Below are 20,777 nucleotides of genomic sequence, written 5' to 3'. Positions count from 1 at the left end.
ACTTCTGTATGCACATATTAGATTCAACTATTTTTTTTATAAATTGTTTATTTCTTCAAATATTTATTGATATTTAATTTTAAAGCTAATGGACAATTTCCCAGCTTGGCCTCTGGTCATTTGCATTAGTGATCTAATTTCCCCTTAACACTTCATAAGCCATGTGAACACATGGCTGCTTCCACAACTTCGGGTTTCTTCATATGAGCGATGCACGCCTCGCTCCATCTCCCAGTGAAGCAAAAGAACCCCACAAAAACACATTTGGTTCAAACACAGACACCAATTATACAGTACACAATGTTTTTCAAGCTTCTGACTGCTGAAAGTTGCTTTTAGCAGGTTAATGGAGGGGGCAGGTGGACTGGGGGTGATGTCTGACGGAGCTCCTTCATTACAGGTAATAAAAGCAGGGACTTATTCATTGCAAAGGACACCAGCTGGGGGGTGTGTGCTGCCTCTAATTTGCATCTGCCAGAGGCAATCGCCGGCTTCTTTACACGGAGCCAGCGTTAACAGAATAGAAAAAAAACTCATTCTCCCATCATGCACTGCTCTGTTTACCACACTTGCTAATGCTCGGCTAAAGGAGGCCTTCACGGCCGAACAGAGCGGAAGCAGACTGGAGGCTGATTGTGTTCCCTCAAGGATCGGTTTGTTTACAGCCTATGTGCATTACGAGCTAAGTGACAACAGACACAAAAGTCGATATATAGTGAAAGAGCACAGGAATATCAACAAACCACTGACACGAAATAATTTATCGGTTCATACACAAAAACGTGGAGGCAAGAGAACAAACCCTTTTAAGAAATTAACCGGATTTCATTCACGATAAGGGAAATTTTAGACAAACACAATTATTTTCAACAAATATGACTGCATCTGTAGTTTGCAGGGAAACGTGAGAACCCCTGAAATGGGGGAAGCTGTCAGTTAAGGACAAGAATGACAAAACACAATCACGACACACACACACACACACACACACAGACTGCACGATGCACTTCCACACAAACAGGCTTCATAAAGGTAGAACCAGCGTGAACAAAGTAGGATTTATATCAACACATTAAGTCTGAGTATGAGCGAAGTGATGCCTGTACACCGAATAATCACAATGGTGGATGTGAGTGTGCACCATTGAAACCCATCCACTAGCTTCAAATTTAAGACCATTATACACTTTTTTGTCAGGTTAAAACAAATTGGAATGGTTTTGTTGAACTGACTAAATAACACAAACAAATCCAAACATGAAGTGGAAGAAGGCTGAAGAGTGCTTTGAAAATAAAGTAGAAAATAATACATGTTAAAAACCTCTGACAGACTTTTTACCTCTGTATAAAAAAAAATTACAAAATTAAATAATTTTGAAGTATAAAGGCACACATCTTGCACAGTGTATATAATGATAAACCGTTATTTTAAAGCATGGTAGGGGCTATTTTATGCTGAAGTGGAGGGACACAAAGGAAACTGACTAGCCAACAACAGTGGGGAAGGAGAACTTGGTCTCATGTCATGCAATATTGTTTGACTTTTTTTTTTTTTTTTAAGTACAACTCTATTAAGCATAGTATAAATTCAAACAGTATCATTCTTCATTTACTACAGCACCATCATTCATTCCTAAGGGTGGCTCCTTTTTAAATACAACCACATTTCACACCAAAAATCCAATGTAAAAATATAAATGTAAATATAGTCTGTGATATCTAAACATATTGTGTTGGACGTTTTTTGCATGTGTTGGAACATTTAGGCAAAATTTTACTTGTTTTAGTCTGTTATGCAGAGGTGATACAGAACATCACACGCACAAAAGCTTTTTTCACTTACATACAAGTATATTGCATTTTCTTTGTTAAGACTGTATCAACTAATTAGGATCATATTTGTAACATTTGGTTCCTTTCTTGTGCAAAATATACAAAAAACTTGTTACAACATCAATTCATTAAACTGCCAAATTCAAAAACAGATAAACCACCTTTAAAAAATGTGAACAACAACAACAACAACAACACAAACAATCAATAACAGGCTCACAGCACAGGTTAGAGAACAGAACAGTGCTGCTTAGGACTTAACACCACATATCTTTAAATCTGCAGCTACAACTTCCCTTCTCCTCCTCCTCCTCCTTCTTCTCACCACTTAACAACTTTCAAACACTGACACACACACCAGTTGCCTTCACTGGGTGTGTGCTGGTACGATGCTGGAGGTAAAATGTCTTCTGTCTGCCCTGAATGTACAAGTGGAGGCAGGTCCTCAAACCGACTGCCCCGATCCCACAGAGCACTTCTAAAAGGATTGGACAGGTTTACAAAGGCCCTGTAATCTGAATTTGTTCACTTTCCCCATCTAATATTGCAGTAAACTCTTCCCAGCCAATCCCTGTTAAGTACCCAGAGGTGAGACGTGGTGGAGCAGACAGGGCTTGAGTTCAGGCTTCCAAGATTCAATTCTAAGCTCCTTTTCCTTTGTTGCAGCACATGTAATAGAACAACAGCTTCTAACCTCTAACAACAAATAAAAGTGCAATTTTTTTTTACATTTTACTCATAAGGTGCTGATGGCAACAGAAAGTCAAAGGATTTCCATGTTTCAATCAGAAACCCTATAGGAAGGTATATCAAGGAGTGATAGCCACACAACACTTCTGGGTTACTCTTCGTCACAGGAACACAAACCACGGCTACTTAACAATGCCCAAACTGTCCAGAGTGAATCCGAGTAAATGACACTAAAGAGAAACGGCACAATCGAGCCCCTCCTCTTCTCATTTTAAGTTACATATCCTTCCCTCAATCATACTTAATCACTGTTCATCACAACATAGCAAAATTAATAAAGCGCTGACAGAAGGATACAAGCAAAATAATTTACTACAACCAGGGCACTCAGCTTAGCTAAGGGGAAGTGTTGTATGAGCATGTGGCATGAAGATAACCCAGAATTCATTTGAGAGGTCCAAACGTGGATTGGAGGCAATCTAAAGGGCGAGTGATGCAGGAGGAAACCTAAAGGGAAGAATTGTTTGGCTGAGTACATGTATATCATATGGTTGGTGGCCTGGCTGTTGACCTAGTGGAAGACTTCTTGAAATGAAGTGTTTGCAATATAGAATCCTCTTTACGTCCCACTCAGGTCTGCTCTTTGCTAGAGAGACCTCTGCACTCCCCTGGATCTCACACTACACCATGATATCCCCTCTCCATGAAAATTAAAAGGGAATACAAACATCAAAATTAAAAAATAAAGTTGGGTGCTGAATTAAAAAGCCATATTCCAACATAAACAGACAGTCAAAACAAATTGTATAAAATACATAATAACATGGACAACTGCTTTCAATATTCTTATCATCCAAACTCATAAAAAAATTCAACAGAAGAGGTTAAATGTAAACAAATAATGTTTTAATAGCTGCGGAGCATGGTACCCCACTGAAAGAGAGAGAGGATGAAGAGGATGGATAAGAGAGAGTGGTCCAAAGCCATCAGCAGCGCCTTGTTACTTCAGCCTCTCAATGGGTTTCTCTTAGTCACCTCTCTTCACCACCCTACACTCCACTCCCTCTCCCTTGTGCCTCTGTGCCTCCTGTCGCTCCTCTGGAGGCTATGACAAGATAGTGGTAATGAAATCATAAAACCTCTTGGAGTACTGCTCAGGGTTCACTGTGGAGATTTCTGCTCCGGCCTGCAGGTGGACACAGAGACAAATGACATTCATCGTGCAAACTTGTCTACAGGTCATGGATTTTCAAATAGAACCAATTAAAAATAATGCTTGTATGGAGCGCCATACCCCATGTTTGACAGTCTTGGCAGCGTGAGCAGCTTTCTTCTTGGCATCATAATGCTGCAGGATGTCTATTATGGCCATGAAGTAAACCTCCTTCCTAGGAGCAGCTTAAAACAAAATGCACCCTAAATTAGAATTCATTCATATACAGTATCTGCACAGCACCATCAAGAAAAATCTGGTAGTGCTAAATATGAAAAGAAGAAAAAAAAAAAAACAACAAAACCCTCAAAAGATCTTCATAGCATTGATGAAAGTCACAGGCCCCAGTAGGTGGAGCTCTAAGTACTGTATTTATAGAGGCTTCAGACCCATTCACTTTTTGCACATTTTACTGTGTGCAGTTTTTATTGTAGTACTAGCGGGTGATGAGCATTGCCTGGTGTTTGGAGTTCTGCCCAAAGAGAACTTTTTTTTTTTTTTTTTGATCAAGCCAGAGAATCTTTCTGCTCTCTTTCTGAAGTCAGAGTATTATTTAGCTGACAACTATAGCCGTCACAGTGCCAGTTATATTACCACTGTGCTCCAGACCTGAAATCCACATGTAGTTGGCTACTCACTATCATTGCTTTTGATGGCATAGACGTCAATGGCGGGATCAAACTCTCCAGGTGACATAGGCTTAGTGCTGTCCAGGGTGTTGCTAGGGCTGTCAGGCGGAGTCCCAACAACCCCTCCATCACTCTCCGCCTCCTCTTCAGGCTCATTGTCCTCGCTCTCCACCTCCTCCTGCTCGGCTCGCTCCACGTCGTGAATCCCCACAAGCAGACTGTAGTCCATGAGCTTCAGCTGAGCCAGGAACTGAGGACAAGTGATGGAGGTTGGACATTAGAGAAAATATAAGCATGGGTGGAGATGGGAGAAGCATGAGAGAAGGGACACTGGAAAGAATGGAAAAAGAGGGAAAGCTGAAAATGTGGAGCCAGTGAAAAACAAAAAGCATTAATACAAACTGCAAGATTTGCTGCCTTAAAATATCAAAACAAATAGCTGCATCTTGCTACATGCAGAGGCTTCATAAAATGTGCAATTCAGTACAACACTTCCACCTTAACATCTGTGTTTATGAATATTTAAGTTTTTGGTGAAATTGTCATAATATATGAGACGGTCAGAATATTAGGAACACCTTTGAAGTGGCAGAAGTGTTGCACTGAATTGCATACAATTGTACAGGTGTATCTAATAAAGTGGCCAGTGAGTGTACAGAGAGATTCCTGAAGAGCGCTTGTGACCTGAGGTTGGGGTGACAGATCATCTTTATGCAGAAAAATGGGGTGAACTACCCAAATCCAGGTATGCAAATCTTAGAGACTTAACCAAGAAGACTTGAAGCTGTTGTCCTGAATTAAGGGTCTGAATATACTGTATTTGTTAATGACAGAATTCAGTCCTTGATAATTAATACATTAATGAACATTTCTAAAAACATTTTCATATTGTCATTATGGATTATTGAGTGTGAAAATGCCAATTTTATCAATATTAAATTAAATCTATAAACCAAGAATGCAGCTTGATTATTTTCTGAATCCAGTAAACATCATTATAAGCATCAAAATCTATAGTGTCAACCTCAACTGAACTAACCAAGAGGCACATTTTCATTTTTACTTAACACATACCTCCACATCTTTCCTAAGCTTCTCCAGAAACATTTTCTTCTTTTCCTCATCAATGTAGATCTTCTGCCCATCATTGATGAAGTCATTGTCCTTGTAAGTGGGCAGCTCCTTGGCCTGGTATTGGAGATTAGCAACATTTTCCATATTGTTTAGAGTGAAATACATTCACTTCACAGCACCATGAAACACAGGGAACTCAGCATTTTTTGTGACACAGTGCACATCAGTTTGAATAATCTCGTAGATTTATACACTATGTGCCATGGAAAAAAGGACTCAAAGCCAGGAAACGTCCTTGGTGACACTGGGCTGGATGCCAAAAAGCATATGTTCTTACTAGTTTGATAACAGAGTATATTCTTCCTGAGACAAGTACTAACATCGTTTATCTAAGATGCTTTTTGGAAACCAGACTGCTGGTTGCAGCTAATATAAACCATGTTTCATAGCACTGTAAAGCCAGTGAATCTTTCTGATGCATTCCCATTATCCAGCCTATGAGAAGAATGAAGCGTTTCCTATTTAAGTATCTCTCTCCTGGGATTAACATTCTTCTGAACCAGGCTGCGGCAAAACTCCCAGCAGCCTGTAGGGGGAAGAGGTTTTTTGTGAGGAAGGATGGGTTGGGGGAGCAGGAAATGAGGTAACAGGGCAGCGGCAGCAGTTTAGTGTCTACAATGTTTTAATATTTTTTTTATGGGAGCAGAGGAAGAGCAGCAACACATACAGTAACAGCATTAGGAGGAGCTTGGACAGCACACAGACATACATACACACATACAGAATACACCTTTACAGAGATGAACACATCTTAGAAAATAAGACTTAAGCACATACACGAATGCATATGCAAAAATTCAGGCACACCTGGTTAAAATTTTAGTTACTGTGAATTTAGTTAAGTGAGATGGTCTGAAGATGTCTCCAAAAGGCATAAGGATTAAACATACTTGTCAACATTTTAAGGAGGATAAATATATTTTGCCTGTAGCTTGTTAGGGCTGTGACTTGTTCACAATAATCATGATGCAAATTATTAAGATTTATAAATATTCTGGCTCCTCCAATTACCTGCCTAGTAGCACTGAAAATTAAAATAACTGGTGCCCACAAAGTAGGAGAAGACTACAAGAAGACAGCACCTCATTTCCAGGAAGCTGTTTCATCAGTTCATTTCATTCATGGAACACTTATCAGAAGAAACCCTTTCCTGTGTCCTCATCACAAAATTCATCATCAGAAGTCTGCAAAGGAACATCTAAACAAGCCCGATGCATTTTGGAAATGAGTGGCATGGATCTATGAAGTTAAAGCAGAACTTTATGCTGCAGTGAGCCTGAGTGAGTATACTTAGAGAAAAACAGGATGCAAAATGTAATGCAAATAACACAAGTGCACAGGGGAGAATGGATTTGATTAAATCCCAGCAAAATCCAAAATTCTGGGAAGCAAACGTCACACTCCCAGTTAAAAAGCTGAAGATGCAACACATTTTTTATAACAGAATATCTAAACCACACTGCAGTATCCACAGGCCCACAAGATGCAAGCCGAAAGTTTCGACATGGCCCTCACAATCCCCAGACCTTAAACTGTGGGACAGACCTGAAAAGAGAACAACTAGAAGCCTTTTGCAAGAAAGAATGGGTGAAAATCCCACAGACAAGAACTGAAAGACTCTTAGCTGGCTACAAAATGTGTTTACAAGCTGTGATACCAAACCAAGTATCCATGCAGGGTGCCCAAACCTTTGCTTTGGGTCCTCTTCCTTTTTGTTATTTTGAAACTGCAAAGAAGAAGTAATCTTTTTTTAAAATATTAAATAAGTGTGCCATCTTTAACTTTATGCCTTTTGGAAATGAAGCCATAGTGTACTTGCTTAGCCACTGACAGTAACTGAAATTTTGACCATGGGTGTCCAAACGTTTGCATACCACTGTGTATATGCATACATATACAGACATAGACCTCCAATTTGCAATAAATATGGGATGAACAAATTGATTGAATATAAATGCACCATCAAACATAAATGGGGATGTAATGTAAGGCTGACTGCAACAAGTGGGCATAATCTGAAAATATTTTACAGGCCTCTCATGCACTGACACCCCAACTCTTACTACAAATCCATTTTCAACCGTCACTTACTTCCATTAATAGTCCTTTCTACTGGTTCATTACATCTTATGTCTTTTTCCCAGTCATGCATTTGATCCTATCAGTTGGTCTGCAACTTTTTTTCTGTTACACTAATTGCAATAAAAAAAACAGACATGTTAGCGGTAGGAAAAAAGAATGGGTTGATGACCCTTGCAAAGCTGTATGGCAGATGAATCAAGGGTATGATGTGCTTGATTCATTTTTGGGAAACAGCAGGCAATTGCTGCATTTCCACTATTGGAACCTAATGAGCAGTATATCCTGTATTTCCCTTAACCATCACCAAGCATAGCCTCTGGGGTTGACATGAACTGTCCTGCTTTATTTCTCCACTGTATTTTCTCTCTGTTGGTTTCTGTTTAGAGGAGGGAGGCGCTGCTGTGATGAACGTTACTCAGCTCGACACGATTCGTTAGGTTCCTATCACCCCTGAAGTCTCCCAAAACTAGAACCAAACCTAGACACAGGTATTCGCCATACTTACTTAAGGATGAAAATGATTGTCTATGATTGTACACTAGTGTTTATTATCCCAAAATGATGCGGCTATTTAAAAAAAAATTTAAAGACAACATTGTGTTGCCTTTGGGCCAGGCTACCGACAAACTGTACAGCCTTACAAAACAAACAACAAACCATAATTTTTTCCACTCTATTGTTTTAAGGGACAGGTTCTCCTCATCACAGGTTACTGCACAAACTGTTGAACATCATGGAGAACACAACCTACTGGTCAAACGGCAGAGCACCTTCAGTCAGAGACTTCTTTAGCTTCACTTAGATTGCTACAGAAAGTCTTTCCAGCTGACTGCCATCACACACTGTTCACTGACTGCGTGGGGAGAGAAACCTTCTCCTCTGAACACATTTATTATACATATACAAGTACATTTATTCTTGTTAAGTTCAAACTTGTTAATATCCATGGAAAATGGACCATAATGTACACTTCTTCAGAATATCCATCCACCTGACTGCACTACTGTACAGTGTATATATAGTACACATTCTTCAGTGGTTTAGAGAATAAACCATAATGTGTACTGTCTTTATTTCTGCTGTGGTGAGTGTGTACTCTGTACTGCAGAACAGAGTACTATTTTGTGCAACTTAGCAGTTGTAGTTCCAGTCTTTAGCTTGGAAAAAATACCAACAAAGCAAGGAAGTTCTCCCTGAAATGAAATTAATCATCTTGTGTTGCAAGTATGTATTTTCTCTTTCCATCTCTGCTTCCTGATTTTTTTTTTTGTTTTTTTTTTGACAACAGTGAGTCTCCCAATGCCATGCCACCACATTACACTCTCACTTCTTGCTTTCCAATGTTTCAGATATATGTAAGATGCAGGTGTCTGGGAAAAACTAAAACTGAACATGCTGCCAAGTTGAGCAAAAGGTGACTTTAAATGGATGGAAAATGTACAAAATAACACTCTTGAAATAACTGCATTGGCCTCAAGAAGATGAGGAAACAAAAATGCTTGGCAGTACAAAAAATAAAAATATTGGTTTAATAGATCATGCCTGGTATATGAGCCCTGGTTTTCTTACATCTCTTACGTGTTTCACGGCGCAGTAAAAGCGTGTGGCAATCCGCAGTGTTTGCAGCCTTTGCTGAACGTTACCAGATTTGGGCAGTGGGGGCACATCCTCTGGTGGGGGCAGCTGCTAGAAAAGGGGGAGTGAGGAAGGAACGGTAGGGTTGGAGGAGAGGAGAGAAGAAAGGAGACAGGAAGGAAGTTGGAAGTAAAGGCAAAGTGTTTAAAATGTAACAGAACACAGCTGTTTTGCTTTAAGAGAAAGAGGGTTGAAAGGGCTTCAGTGCAAAAGATCTGGATGACCAGTCTCAATGTTTATAATTCTTAGAAGTCTTTATAAATACTGCGCCAAGAAAATTTTATAACAACATTCAACAGGCTTGACCAATGACAAAGTAAATAAGTGTAATGATGTTTGCAGTTATATGATTTCCATGCTATACTATACTAATTATACTATTTTCATACCTATCAATAGGGTTTCAGGGGCTCTCCCTAAAATGTAACTAAATGTCCAGGCTTAAGTGTTTTATTCAATGTAGAACAGCTTGGCAGCACTACTCCTAAGGATTCTAGGAGCTGGAACTAAGCAGAGCAAAGAAATAACTATAATCTGTATTCTACCAAACATCTATTCAGGTGTGGTACTGTTTTATAAGCTTGTAATACTGGATAATGAGCTACTAATAAAATATCAAGGCAGTTCACACTCATGAAAAATCATGTGCCCCCACTGGAAAAACCAGCTGGTGTGGAGAGAGAGGAGAGTTAGCAGTAACAACAACCAACTGAGTGCATGAGACCTAGTGGAAACAAAAGAGGTATTCCACTATTTAATCACTTAAAAAAACAACCTCTACATCTTCTGGTCATAAAACAAATTACATGCTTTTGCTAAATTGTGGATCAGTGTCCTAACTGGGTCATGGTCTTTGTGGTTAACCACAAATGAAGTAATATACAGTTACTTGCATGATTTGATGGATCCAAGACCAAATTTGTTTAGTAATATTAATGTTTAAACTCACTGAACATTTGCAGTAGATAAAATCTGTCAGAAAGCCAGTTGCTGCTGTTAAATAGCCAAAACTCTGAGACAGCGGCTGCAACAACCAAAAAATATATAACTAGTATAATAAATATATAAACCCCTACATATAATATGTGAGTAGAACAGAACATGCCCACAACGCACAGCTGAATGGGGGCTGGTGTTTATACACATCGGAATGTGTTAGAAATAATGTAACTTCAAAACAAGATGCAGAAAAATATTATATACCATGCAACACATGCATGAAAGGGAGACGGTCATGCAGTCAAGAGAGAACCCTGCCGTACTTGTTGTTTGTGTGTGTGTGTGTGAAGCTTTTTTGTTTGCACACAGACACAATATACTTTTATGAAGAAAACTGTTTCCTCTTTCATTTCACATGATCAGATTTGTCTTCATTTTACTTCCCAAATCCAGTATTTGAGTGTTTGTTACTGAACTAATATATGGAATGGACCTTATCTACTGAAGAATTATTTAAAGTAAACGTGTTTATTCATTGCCACTGAGCTTTTGTAGAGTGCATCTACAGGTTAGTTTAAGAACATCCATATACAGTATACTGTATATTTATGAATAATTATGTTTCATGTGGAGAGACCAGAATGTCTCATGTCAGATCTTTGTCAAGTCACGTGTGAATGTGTGTGTTTGATCGTGTACTGTATTTTGCATTCTGGGTGTAAGTGACAACAATCAAGGAAATTACTGCACAATGTATTTTACTAGTAGTAAAAAAAACTTCAATCCATAGCAGCAAACTGTAATAGTCTGTAAAATAATTGTACTGGAAAATGACAAACCGCTAGACTGTAAATGGTGTTTCACAATTATGCGTCAGACAAAAAGAGGTCATACAGTCAGCTCGTGTTAAAGCCTCAGCTGCTTTGTTCTTCCACTCATCTGTTCTATCCCCTGTATTGTTTTGTTTCTTCTTCCATTTACAGTAATCCTATATTTAGTTCTGGGATTCCTTAAAGTCATCTGTGACTCACTGTATGCTGCCCCATGAATAATCCCCTGAAAAATTTCAAATCCCTTTGGGTCAAATGTGTGTTTATTATGGTCAAAACAGCCATGTAAAGACGTAAAAAAACAAAAAAACAAAATCACTTTACACAGTCATTCCCTTCGAACAATGCTAAGCTGACAGGACAGAGTTCCAGCACACTGTCAACTATTTTCATCTCTCTAAAGGTTAAGGCAGCCTTTATCTAAAAATATCTGGTACATATCTGCTGAAACATCCACAGTAATTGCTGGCTAATCCAATTTTAACATGAAACTCAGCGAACCATCAGATCTTTCACAATTTGACTGACTTTTTGACAGATGACCAGGCAGCCAAAAGCCAAATACTTAAAACACCCAGTCACTAATGACATCAACAACATTCCCATCACTGTTAAACACAAAAAATCTCTTGCTCAAGTAACACACACACACACACACACACACACACACACACACACACAGGTACAAACGACTACTGACACATCTGCTTGAAAAAACTCACACGAAACGTACCCAGAAATACACACACGACCTTCAATCTTTCACACACAGACAGCAAGCAGGGAAACTGATGGACCGGCAGAAGCGAGGTTAGAAGGATCAAAGCAAACTTTAAAAACTTATAACGTGCAAGGGATATAAGGGAATGGGGTGATGAAGGACTGTGGGTGCTAACTGAAGGAGATGGATATTTGCTACTGTCATCCCCACCCAAAGGGAAATAAAGCAAAGCTATTTGGGTGATGGTAATAAGCCTGGAATCTCTTTAAGCTGCGTGTTCATGAAACACACATTCTATTTGTTATTTTTCAAAAATCCCATATAGAGTCTAAAACCAGCAATGAATTTAATGTACTCACTGTAACGTCTGTGAATCCAGAACGTGGTTTAGCATATTTCTCTGTGCTGTAGACTTCCACTGTTGTCTAAAACTACTGAAAACACATTACAGACATTAAGGTGAGTAGACAAAATTCATTGCTGGTTTTAGTCTCCAGATGAAATTTGTGGAAAATAAACAAAAAGCGGTAAATCACAGAAACTGTTCTTTCAATTACTTGAAATTAGATTTTAAATTGTTTCTTACACTAAAATCAGAATCAAGATGTTATCAATGCACAAGTGTCCACTCATTCAATCCACACCTAGTCTGATTTCTGTAGCCACCAGAACCAGCTGTCCTTTCAGCAAGGCACCTCTTGATATGCTGGAAGGACAGCTGTCTGTTGAATGAGCAAAAATTGTTTTCAAATAAGCTAAGTGATGAGTAATGCAAGAAATTTGTTTTGTTTCATTCCCTCCTAAACATATAAAAAGTGGGTGATAGCTTTACTAAATAATAAGGAAAAAAGCATGAGAAAAGTGGCTTGTGTACTGAGGTCCAACAATGTGGTGTTGGTGTGGACTGAAACATCATTTCAGAGAGACAAGTGAGTAACTATAGATTATCTTGTTTCTTTTTATGTGTTTGTACAATCACAACTATTTCGAACTGTTGCTGTGTTGTACTGATAGATTTTACTTTTACATTGGAGCACACTAAATTAATTTCGATTAAAAGGTCCTGACTGTGCTGAAGTTTAAACTCGTGTAGATATGTATAACAGTGGATCCTGGCTCAAGACAGATGACTGTACCTTCTCCTTGTCACTGGCCTCTCTTGCCACAGTGGAACCCTGGGGAAAAACAAACAAACAAACAAAAAACTGTCACCATAAGTACTGGAAAGTCCTGCTTTGGTCTTTGCTTTATTATTCTTCTTATACTTATTCCTGCAGACATTCCCCAGTCACAATCCCAGTCTCACACATGGTGCAATGTCTTAAAATAGTTTCCAATGGCTTCATTCTGTTCTGACACAGGTTACCTGCTTTAAACACCGAGTGGATGAGTATCCTGGTTATGATCGAGTTTTTGTGTTTGTGTGCATGTAAACATCATATCCTGATTTCACAAAGACGTTTCAGCTCTTATCCTGGTTTTGAGAAACCTGAATATGCGAGTTGGTGTACTCTGAAAGAAATCCGGATACTATTGCATGCATACTTCTTATTCAGGTGTCTGAACACTCCAGGTTATCCGCACAGGCGTGCTTGTAGCATCCAAGTGACTTAAGATAAACACTAAACAATGGCAGTTTTGCTTACTCAGTGGGTACCTAAAGGAAAGAAAAATAACTTATTACGGACATACCTATGTTTGTTGTAATATCAACAGGAGATTTTGATCAATCTCTCATACTTGTGAAATGCAGCTCCTAAGAAATTATAGCTTCTTGTCTCATTCTGAAGGGCAAAGCACAATGGCCGTGTGTGATGCATTGCAAAACACCTGCACGCATTATTTCCTGTGCAAGTCCACACACTGGCGGCGAACTGACGAGGAACATTATGGGCTGATGCGCATTGCCACATCAGGATATACTACTGTCCTATTTTCCTGGAGTTCACACACGTCAAAAGAATGATATACTGACAAGCAGTCCTGCACTGCCTTAACGTGTCTTGTTCTAAGTTAAAATGCTCTCAATTTTTTTCTCTCTGCTTGCGCTCAAGTCTGATTAACACACAAACATAAATTACTGTGATTTATTACAAGCAGAAGGTAACAAGGGACAAGTGTGGTGTAACTTTGGTTTAGACTTTTATCATTTCTTCTCATACTTATGCCCTATCATCACTTTTATTTTCCTTGTGTCCGTTTTTCTTAATCTGATCCCTCCTCCTCCCCTCCTACCTTGAGATCGTATTTTTTGTAGACAGAAAGGCGGTGAGAGAAGACATTGCGTGTAACAATCATGTAGGTCTCATCTCCATCCACTGTGAGCCGGTACATCCCCAGAAACTGAGGCAACAGTGTGTTCCCATGGCACTCCACAATGAACTACCAAGAGAGAGCAAAGTAAATCAATTGATGGCCTTTTTTTTTAGTCATAAATGATGCTTATTGTCTGCATTTGAGGGGAGACTGTAAGAAATATAGAAAAAGGTCTATAAAACCGATATGATCCATTAATGACTTACTGTTATTCTGTTCTGTGTGTAAGGAGGATTCTAACCTACTATATCGGCTGATATAGTATTAACCCTAACACTTGAAAATTATTGACCACCTGCATAATTTATGTTGACACTATGCCACCAAACACAGTTGTGTTCTGTTAGCTGTGTCAATTTGTCATACAGTACTGGATGAGAAAATGGATACCAATGAGTATAAAAATCTTGCATGTGTATTTACACTGTAGTTCTATTTTATTCCTCCAGAGAATGAGTAAAACAATGCCCCAGAAGTCCTCTGGTCCTCGAAGAGAACCATGTTTGTTTCAATAAAGGGTTTGCATTCATGTCCATTATTGTAAGATAAATTGTAATCACCTGATGATATTTCTTTAGAATGTTGTGCATCTCTGCCACATCCTCACTGCTTATGGTCTTGATGACATAGCGTTTGTCATAAGAGGTGTGGAAGCGGGCCCCACTCCGTCCCTGGGCTTCACTGTTCAAGGGAGCACTTCGTGTCAGAGAGTTCTGCAAACATACAGAGCAAAGACAGAAAGGAGACAATAACTACTCTATGTTTATCAGAATCTACACACTGAAATGCAACAGCTTGTCTTTGCCTTTTTTTAACCCTTGTGCCCAGGTATTATTTGCAGTGCCTTAAGAGAACTAAGGCAGAAATTATTCTTTGTATTTTACTTTTTTAAATGGTCTAACTAAAATATAGAAAATATATTTGAAAAATCACAAAAAATATTTTGGCCTTTTATGTTTAAATAACTAAATGGGAAATTCTATTTTCTCATTGGGTTGAATGGTTTATAGCTAGTCTACTGAACTTGGATGAAGTTTACAGTACAGCATGTCCTAGATCAACCTTTGTGTTTGACCACCTTCCAGTCTCCAGTCTAAACATACAGTATGCAGTTTTGACCCCTATGCCAGCTGCCTACCCAGAGCTACACATAGACACAAACAGCTGCAGCCCACACTGTGGAACTCCAAGGTAACATGAGCCAGCACCCCTGGATCAATGGCTTATTCTCCAAGAATTCCCAATGTCCTCTGTCTCTAGTTACCTCTCCCTTCTCCAACACTTATTATTTGCTCATATTGAAAAGAACTAAACTTTGATTCAAAAACAATAATTAAGCAGCAGACCTAAGCAGACTTGAAAACTGGTTGTAGTTTTGTCTCTGGAGGCTCCTAAAAGCATGAACAGTAGGAGGCCCACATATAGTCCTTGTGGCAGATTGAAGTGTTTTGTGCCATAGATTGAAAACATTTAAGAGGCCCTTGACCTGAGGCTGGCATAGATTAAAGGCTTTAAAAGTGATATCATAATGGTTTTATTTTAGTTGCTTATTTCCACTCCATGCATTCATTATAGTGCAGGAAAAAGGCTAATCTGTTTGTACTTTAGTTACAAGATAATACTACTAGAATTTCTTATTAAAACTAATGGTTACTGCTGTATGTCAACAAAAAGAGCATGGTACCCATTGGCTGAAATCTAGACATAGGTTATTATAAGATATGCCAGCAAGCTAGAGGTAGAGCAAAGGATTAAAGGAAAAAATGGACAAATCAATAAACCTTGTGACCACAATATGACTAGTGCCTTGTAGAGGAAAGTAGTTTAAATGTTGAGAATGTCTCAACATTCATTTGCACTGGTCAGTGTCTTAACACCTCTAACTTCCCACTCACTGCATGGAAACATGTGAGGAGGATAGCTGCATGGGCTGGGACACAATGACCTCTTAATACTTCTAACTCACTGCACTGGTAGTGGGGACCTACTAGGAAAGAGCGGAACACAGAGGAAGGCAAGGAGTGGGCTGAAATAATGGCAGGAAAGGAAAAGGTGCAATAGAGTTAACAGTTTACTAGTGCATTTATTAGATATGAAGAGTCAGATACATTAAAGAATGATGTACTTCTTGTAAAGTCTTCTTATCTTATGCACCAATTCACAGCAATCAAGTGGTACAGAGATGACAAAAGAAACAAGCTGTTGTTAGGCTTGTCACTGGTGAAAATAAAGCATGTTTTCATACCAAGAAATCCTGATCATCAATGCCAAACCTCTCTCTGAGGTTCCGAAACACCAGAGGACAGTACTCCTTAAACTTGAAATGGCTTGGCATGTTTTCCCTGTGTACACACACACACACACACACATAAAATCAGACAACACAAGAGCCATATTTTGAGAGATTTTGTGGGTACTAGAAACTGAACATATTTTGTATGGTCATATTTTCTGTGAAATACCATCATTGCTAAATTAAAAAAAAGACCTTACTTGTTGAAGAGGTGGTTGTCCACTTTGATCTTAGAATAGGCCTTGAAGTCATCTGGCATGAGCATGATGGGAATCTGAACATGGCTTAGCTCATTAATCTAGGCAGAAAAAAGAAAATAAGTAGAGATCTGTGATTTATCTAGGAACAAAAATAAGTAATGTGCAAAATTACATCACATAAGAAATGCTGTAAGTAAGGATCGAAAACCCATGGGATACGGAGGAAACATGAATATCTCACATAAAGAATAGAGAGACTAAACTAAAACTTTGACCAAATACAAAACACCAGTTTTGATTTTATATTTCCTTTAACATGTTACTTTAGCACACATACCAACATGGAAATTCTGCAGATGTTCAACCACGCACTATCTTTGTACTTCACGTCTCAGCCTTTTTCATGATGCAATATCACCCAACCCAATAGAGTGCATGTTTCCACAAACTGGTGCAAGGATTGGCATTCAAACATGCTCAGATGTCTATATGCTACTTCTGAAATGAGTGTAGCAGAATGCACACATGTATTTGTAAAAGGGTCAAGCTAACAGTCAGTGTACATTAAACTTCACCACCACACTGCACCAAAACTACTCACATAATTAATGTCAAAAAACTGAGGACAATGTGGTGTGTTGCAGAACAAAACTAAACAGCAAGTACAACAGGTACAAGAATAAACTCACACCAATCAAAGAAGTGTGTTTATAAGCGAAGGGGGCAAACTCTGGATTCAGGCCAGTAGTTATGATACAGGGTAATTTATCAACGTTGATCTTGAGTAAGAACACTATGCAAGTACAAAACATTATGCAAGCAGTTTACAGATTAGATTTTCAGGATAAAGTAGCATACAGAGTTGAAGGGCAATTGTAGGGGAAAGGCATAGTGGAAATGTTGCCAGAACCGCTGAAGCATCGAGGAGTTCTTATTGTGCAACTTCAGACAAGATGGGGACTTGTGCATGAGAGAGACTATTAAATGCTTGAATCTATGTATCTCATAAACAGAGAAAAGCATTTACATGTCTGTGTGTATGAGTGAAAACTAAGCTTTCTGTCACTCTTTCAGAAAAGATAATCTTAACATCCTGGCTGCAGTCTGTGATGTATGCTAATCTTCTAGAGACATTCCAATGTGTGATGATAGTTCTCTTTACAAATGCTCAAACTTTGAATGGCTGGAACTAATATTAATCACAAAAGGTATGTTTGTGTCCCTCTGCAGTGCAATCCAAAATGTACTATAACCTTTATACATTGTCCACAGCTGCTGTAGGACTGAGGTAACAAATATGTGTTCTAAGTGGAGACTGACTACAGCCCTGTAATACTATGCAAGTGAAGAGAATGGCCTCAGCATAATTGACCCATGAAAGCACTTGGCATACTTCAGGTGGCCATTAAAAAGTGTGCTTTAAGATAGTATTCTTAAAACATACAGTATCCATAAGACTAACCAATATGAGCAATATGGCTAGGTTATGGCTTTAAACTGGATGTTAACAGCCATCATATTTTGACCCATGTTTTACACTGGTTTCTTCTGCTATACTTTTGCCAACACACTGGTTATTTGCTGCCAGTTCCTCTCTTGGACAATGAGTGTGTTGAACTGTGCTTTTACAAGTGAGCCAGTTCCATCTGCTCTACTTGGAATTGTGCAAGGTTGATATTATTTTCACAAAGATGCTCTAAGCTCTAGAATAAGGTAACACCAACTATTAATGTCACAAATTTCACCATTATTTCTGTGGTAGCCTAATTATATATTTGGGCTGACATCTCCACTTACTTCAACATTCTGAATTTAGACCAAAAACTGTTTAGGGAAGTCGTCCCAGATCTCACAGAACGGTTAACTCACATATGGGCTACTGGACAATTCTTAATATTAATAATTTATCTCTAAAGACAGGGATTAAGCCATGAAAATACACAAATTTGAGAAGCCAAGGGATCAAGTGTGTAGTCTTCTAAGCTCAACCTATTGTATCAGTAATGCCATTTACAGAATCATGCAGTTTTAATGTCTTTTTGACTCATCAGTGAACACAATGTGTAAAACAAAACAAACAAAACACCACTGACCACTGACTGGTCAAATATAAAACAAATCTTACTGTTGAACTATAAAAGCTTGTCCAATGATGTACAAAGGAAAGGCCTGCACACTGTTCCAAGTTTGCCTTTAACCAGTTCGGCAAGCCTGCACTAAATGAGCACACTGGAGTTTTAAGACTATAATGTGTCCAGCACACTGATGTCATCCTACTAGTGAGAGTTAGGCTGACAATGCAAACAGAATCTCTGCAATACCCCATAGGATGGGTACATAGAATTAGTGTGCATTGTTAACAGAAGTAGGATTAATAACAGAAGAGGATAACTTCAGACATAAAGACAGAGAAAAACATCTGGCAAAGGCATGAAGAAAGATGTAATTAGAAAGGCAGAGCAAGAAGAGGGTCAAGTCCACAGGTGCCATATCTGAATGGCTTTCAGTGCCCTGGTGTGACAGGCACCAACATCACAGTGATGCTGTAACACAAATGCATTCTAGGTTCTCAGTGGGGAGATGTCGCCTATTGAGCAAAGCTGTGTTTCTCACAAGGGCAGAGACAATGCTCAATCTTACCAAGCACACATACACGTCTATGACAACACTACTCAAAGTTAATGCAAGTAACAACAATAAATACTGGCACACATGTATCAACACATTAAAATACAGTGAAGATATCTGTTAGATGAAAAGCAACATAATATGTCCCTCTAGCAGGTTCAAAAGCAATTTATATAAGTTTAAACTACCCCAAACTCCCCTCCTGCACCTATTGCTATTGTTTTAGTGCCAAATGTTCATGTTCCTGCCGTTAAATTCATGCTACCATAAAAACTGTGAAGAAAGCATAGCATGAGACCGTATGACAGAATGAATAGACTGAGCTATCATTCTTTTGACATTCAACATTATGTATCAATTTTTAATTTGGATAGTAGGCACAGCACTGATTTTTAACATGGTGCCATTGCCCTGCAGTTAAATGCTTTTGCCAGTGCCTACATGGAGGTGCAACTAATCCATTATATTGACCTGACTGTCTTTTTGAGTACTTAATGCACATTCAATAACATTTGTAGTGCTCCTATTTTATCTGCTAGGCTATTGTCATTATTTCTATGTTGAGCATAGTGTAGCTGTTATGTTTTGTTTGATCGGATGCATGCTGTAAATCTGCTCATCCTTCTGCAGCTATCAAATACACAGACCAATTTCACACCACCACTTCCTGTTTGTCTCCATGGTGACTGGTTTTCCGCCCAGAGTGAAGCAAGTATGTGGTGTTGCTGCACTGAACAGGAAGTGAAGAAAGTGTGCTCTGTCAGCAGCATGGCATAGTGTTATCTCTGAACAGTGATAGATGACTCACTCAAAGCAGATGACAGCCCACTGCTAGTGATGACAGCACAGAAATGGTAACACATTTCAAACTTGGCAAAACTCTGGATCAAATAATGCTATTTTTGAAGTGCAAAATACAGAAGCGTGAGGACTATTTTAGATGCAACTAAGCTTACTGATCAGCCAGAAATAACTGAAAATCTCTGTTTGGTTAGAGAGGTCAGTCCCACTCAAAACCTTTTCAAAGTGTTAGGATTGGATTTCAGGGGTTGCAATTGTTTTATTTACTGTTAGTATTATTTTGCTTTTATAATGATAAAGTTTGGTATGACTGTTTGTGTTTCATTAACAGCACCATGTATCAGTATTAACCTGGCTCTTATGCATGCACAATAGTTATAATTTTCAGCTGCAGGTCAACTTGTAGTATTTCTTATTTTCTTGGATAATTGTGCAAGAGTAGATTGCATAGATAAGTGTCGTTCTGAAAACTATAGATAAGATACTGTTAATTTATGCTATTTTACAGACGTGAAGTCTGATGGGCTTGAACTATTCACCCATGTCTGAAGCATGAGTAAGAGGTTTTTACAACAGAATCAGGGAAGTAAGTGACACAGCTAACTGCATGTCCATTTTCTGTTGGAAAGAAACGCCTGAAAATAGAAGATAACACACACACACACCTACTGCCTACATGAACATTCTAGAATATTTACGTGTAACGTACCACCCATGTACAGGGCAGTCCCAGCCCGAGAAGATAAATGTGAATGATTTTTGATTATCGAGGCTCTTGGAGACTTGTCATCTCTTAGAGCCCAGCGCTGTAATAACTCTGCATTTAACCAGAAG

The 20,777-nt window shown here is 38.7% G+C and overlaps 1 protein-coding gene across 4 annotated transcripts in view; it reads right to left on the bottom strand.

The window, feature by feature from the left end:
* Positions 1-1,541: 1,541 nt before the first annotated feature.
* Positions 1,542-20,777, bottom strand: part of pip4k2aa (phosphatidylinositol-5-phosphate 4-kinase, type II, alpha a) — a 25,939-nt gene continuing 6,703 nt past the window's right edge. Inside the window, exons 2-11 of one of the 4 annotated variants that reach the window (XM_020609650.1) lie at positions 16,515-16,612; positions 16,267-16,363; positions 14,582-14,734; positions 13,941-14,087; positions 12,842-12,880; positions 9,159-9,266; positions 5,439-5,552; positions 4,374-4,614; positions 3,817-3,920; positions 1,542-3,708 (exon numbers count right to left, since the gene is read on the bottom strand). In XM_020609650.1, coding sequence (XP_020465306.1) covers positions 3,628-3,708; positions 3,817-3,920; positions 4,374-4,614; positions 5,439-5,552; positions 9,159-9,266; positions 12,842-12,880; positions 13,941-14,087; positions 14,582-14,734; positions 16,267-16,363; positions 16,515-16,612 — 1,182 coding nt within the window. In that variant the 3' untranslated portion in view covers positions 1,542-3,627. Of the gene's footprint in view, positions 3,709-3,816; positions 3,921-4,373; positions 4,615-5,438; positions 5,553-9,149; positions 9,267-12,841; positions 12,881-13,940; positions 14,088-14,581; positions 14,735-16,266; positions 16,364-16,514; positions 16,613-20,777 lie in introns of all 4 variants that reach the window. The other 3 variants (XM_020609649.1, XM_020609648.1, XM_020609651.1) reach the window with 3 other exon arrangements.

The sequence above is a fragment of the Monopterus albus genome, unplaced genomic scaffold (genome assembly GCF_001952655.1).
Source record: "Monopterus albus unplaced genomic scaffold, M_albus_1.0 scaffold100.1, whole genome shotgun sequence".
Taxonomy (NCBI): Eukaryota; Metazoa; Chordata; class Actinopteri; order Synbranchiformes; family Synbranchidae; genus Monopterus; species Monopterus albus.
This window is presented reverse-complemented; position numbering and strand designations above follow the sequence as displayed.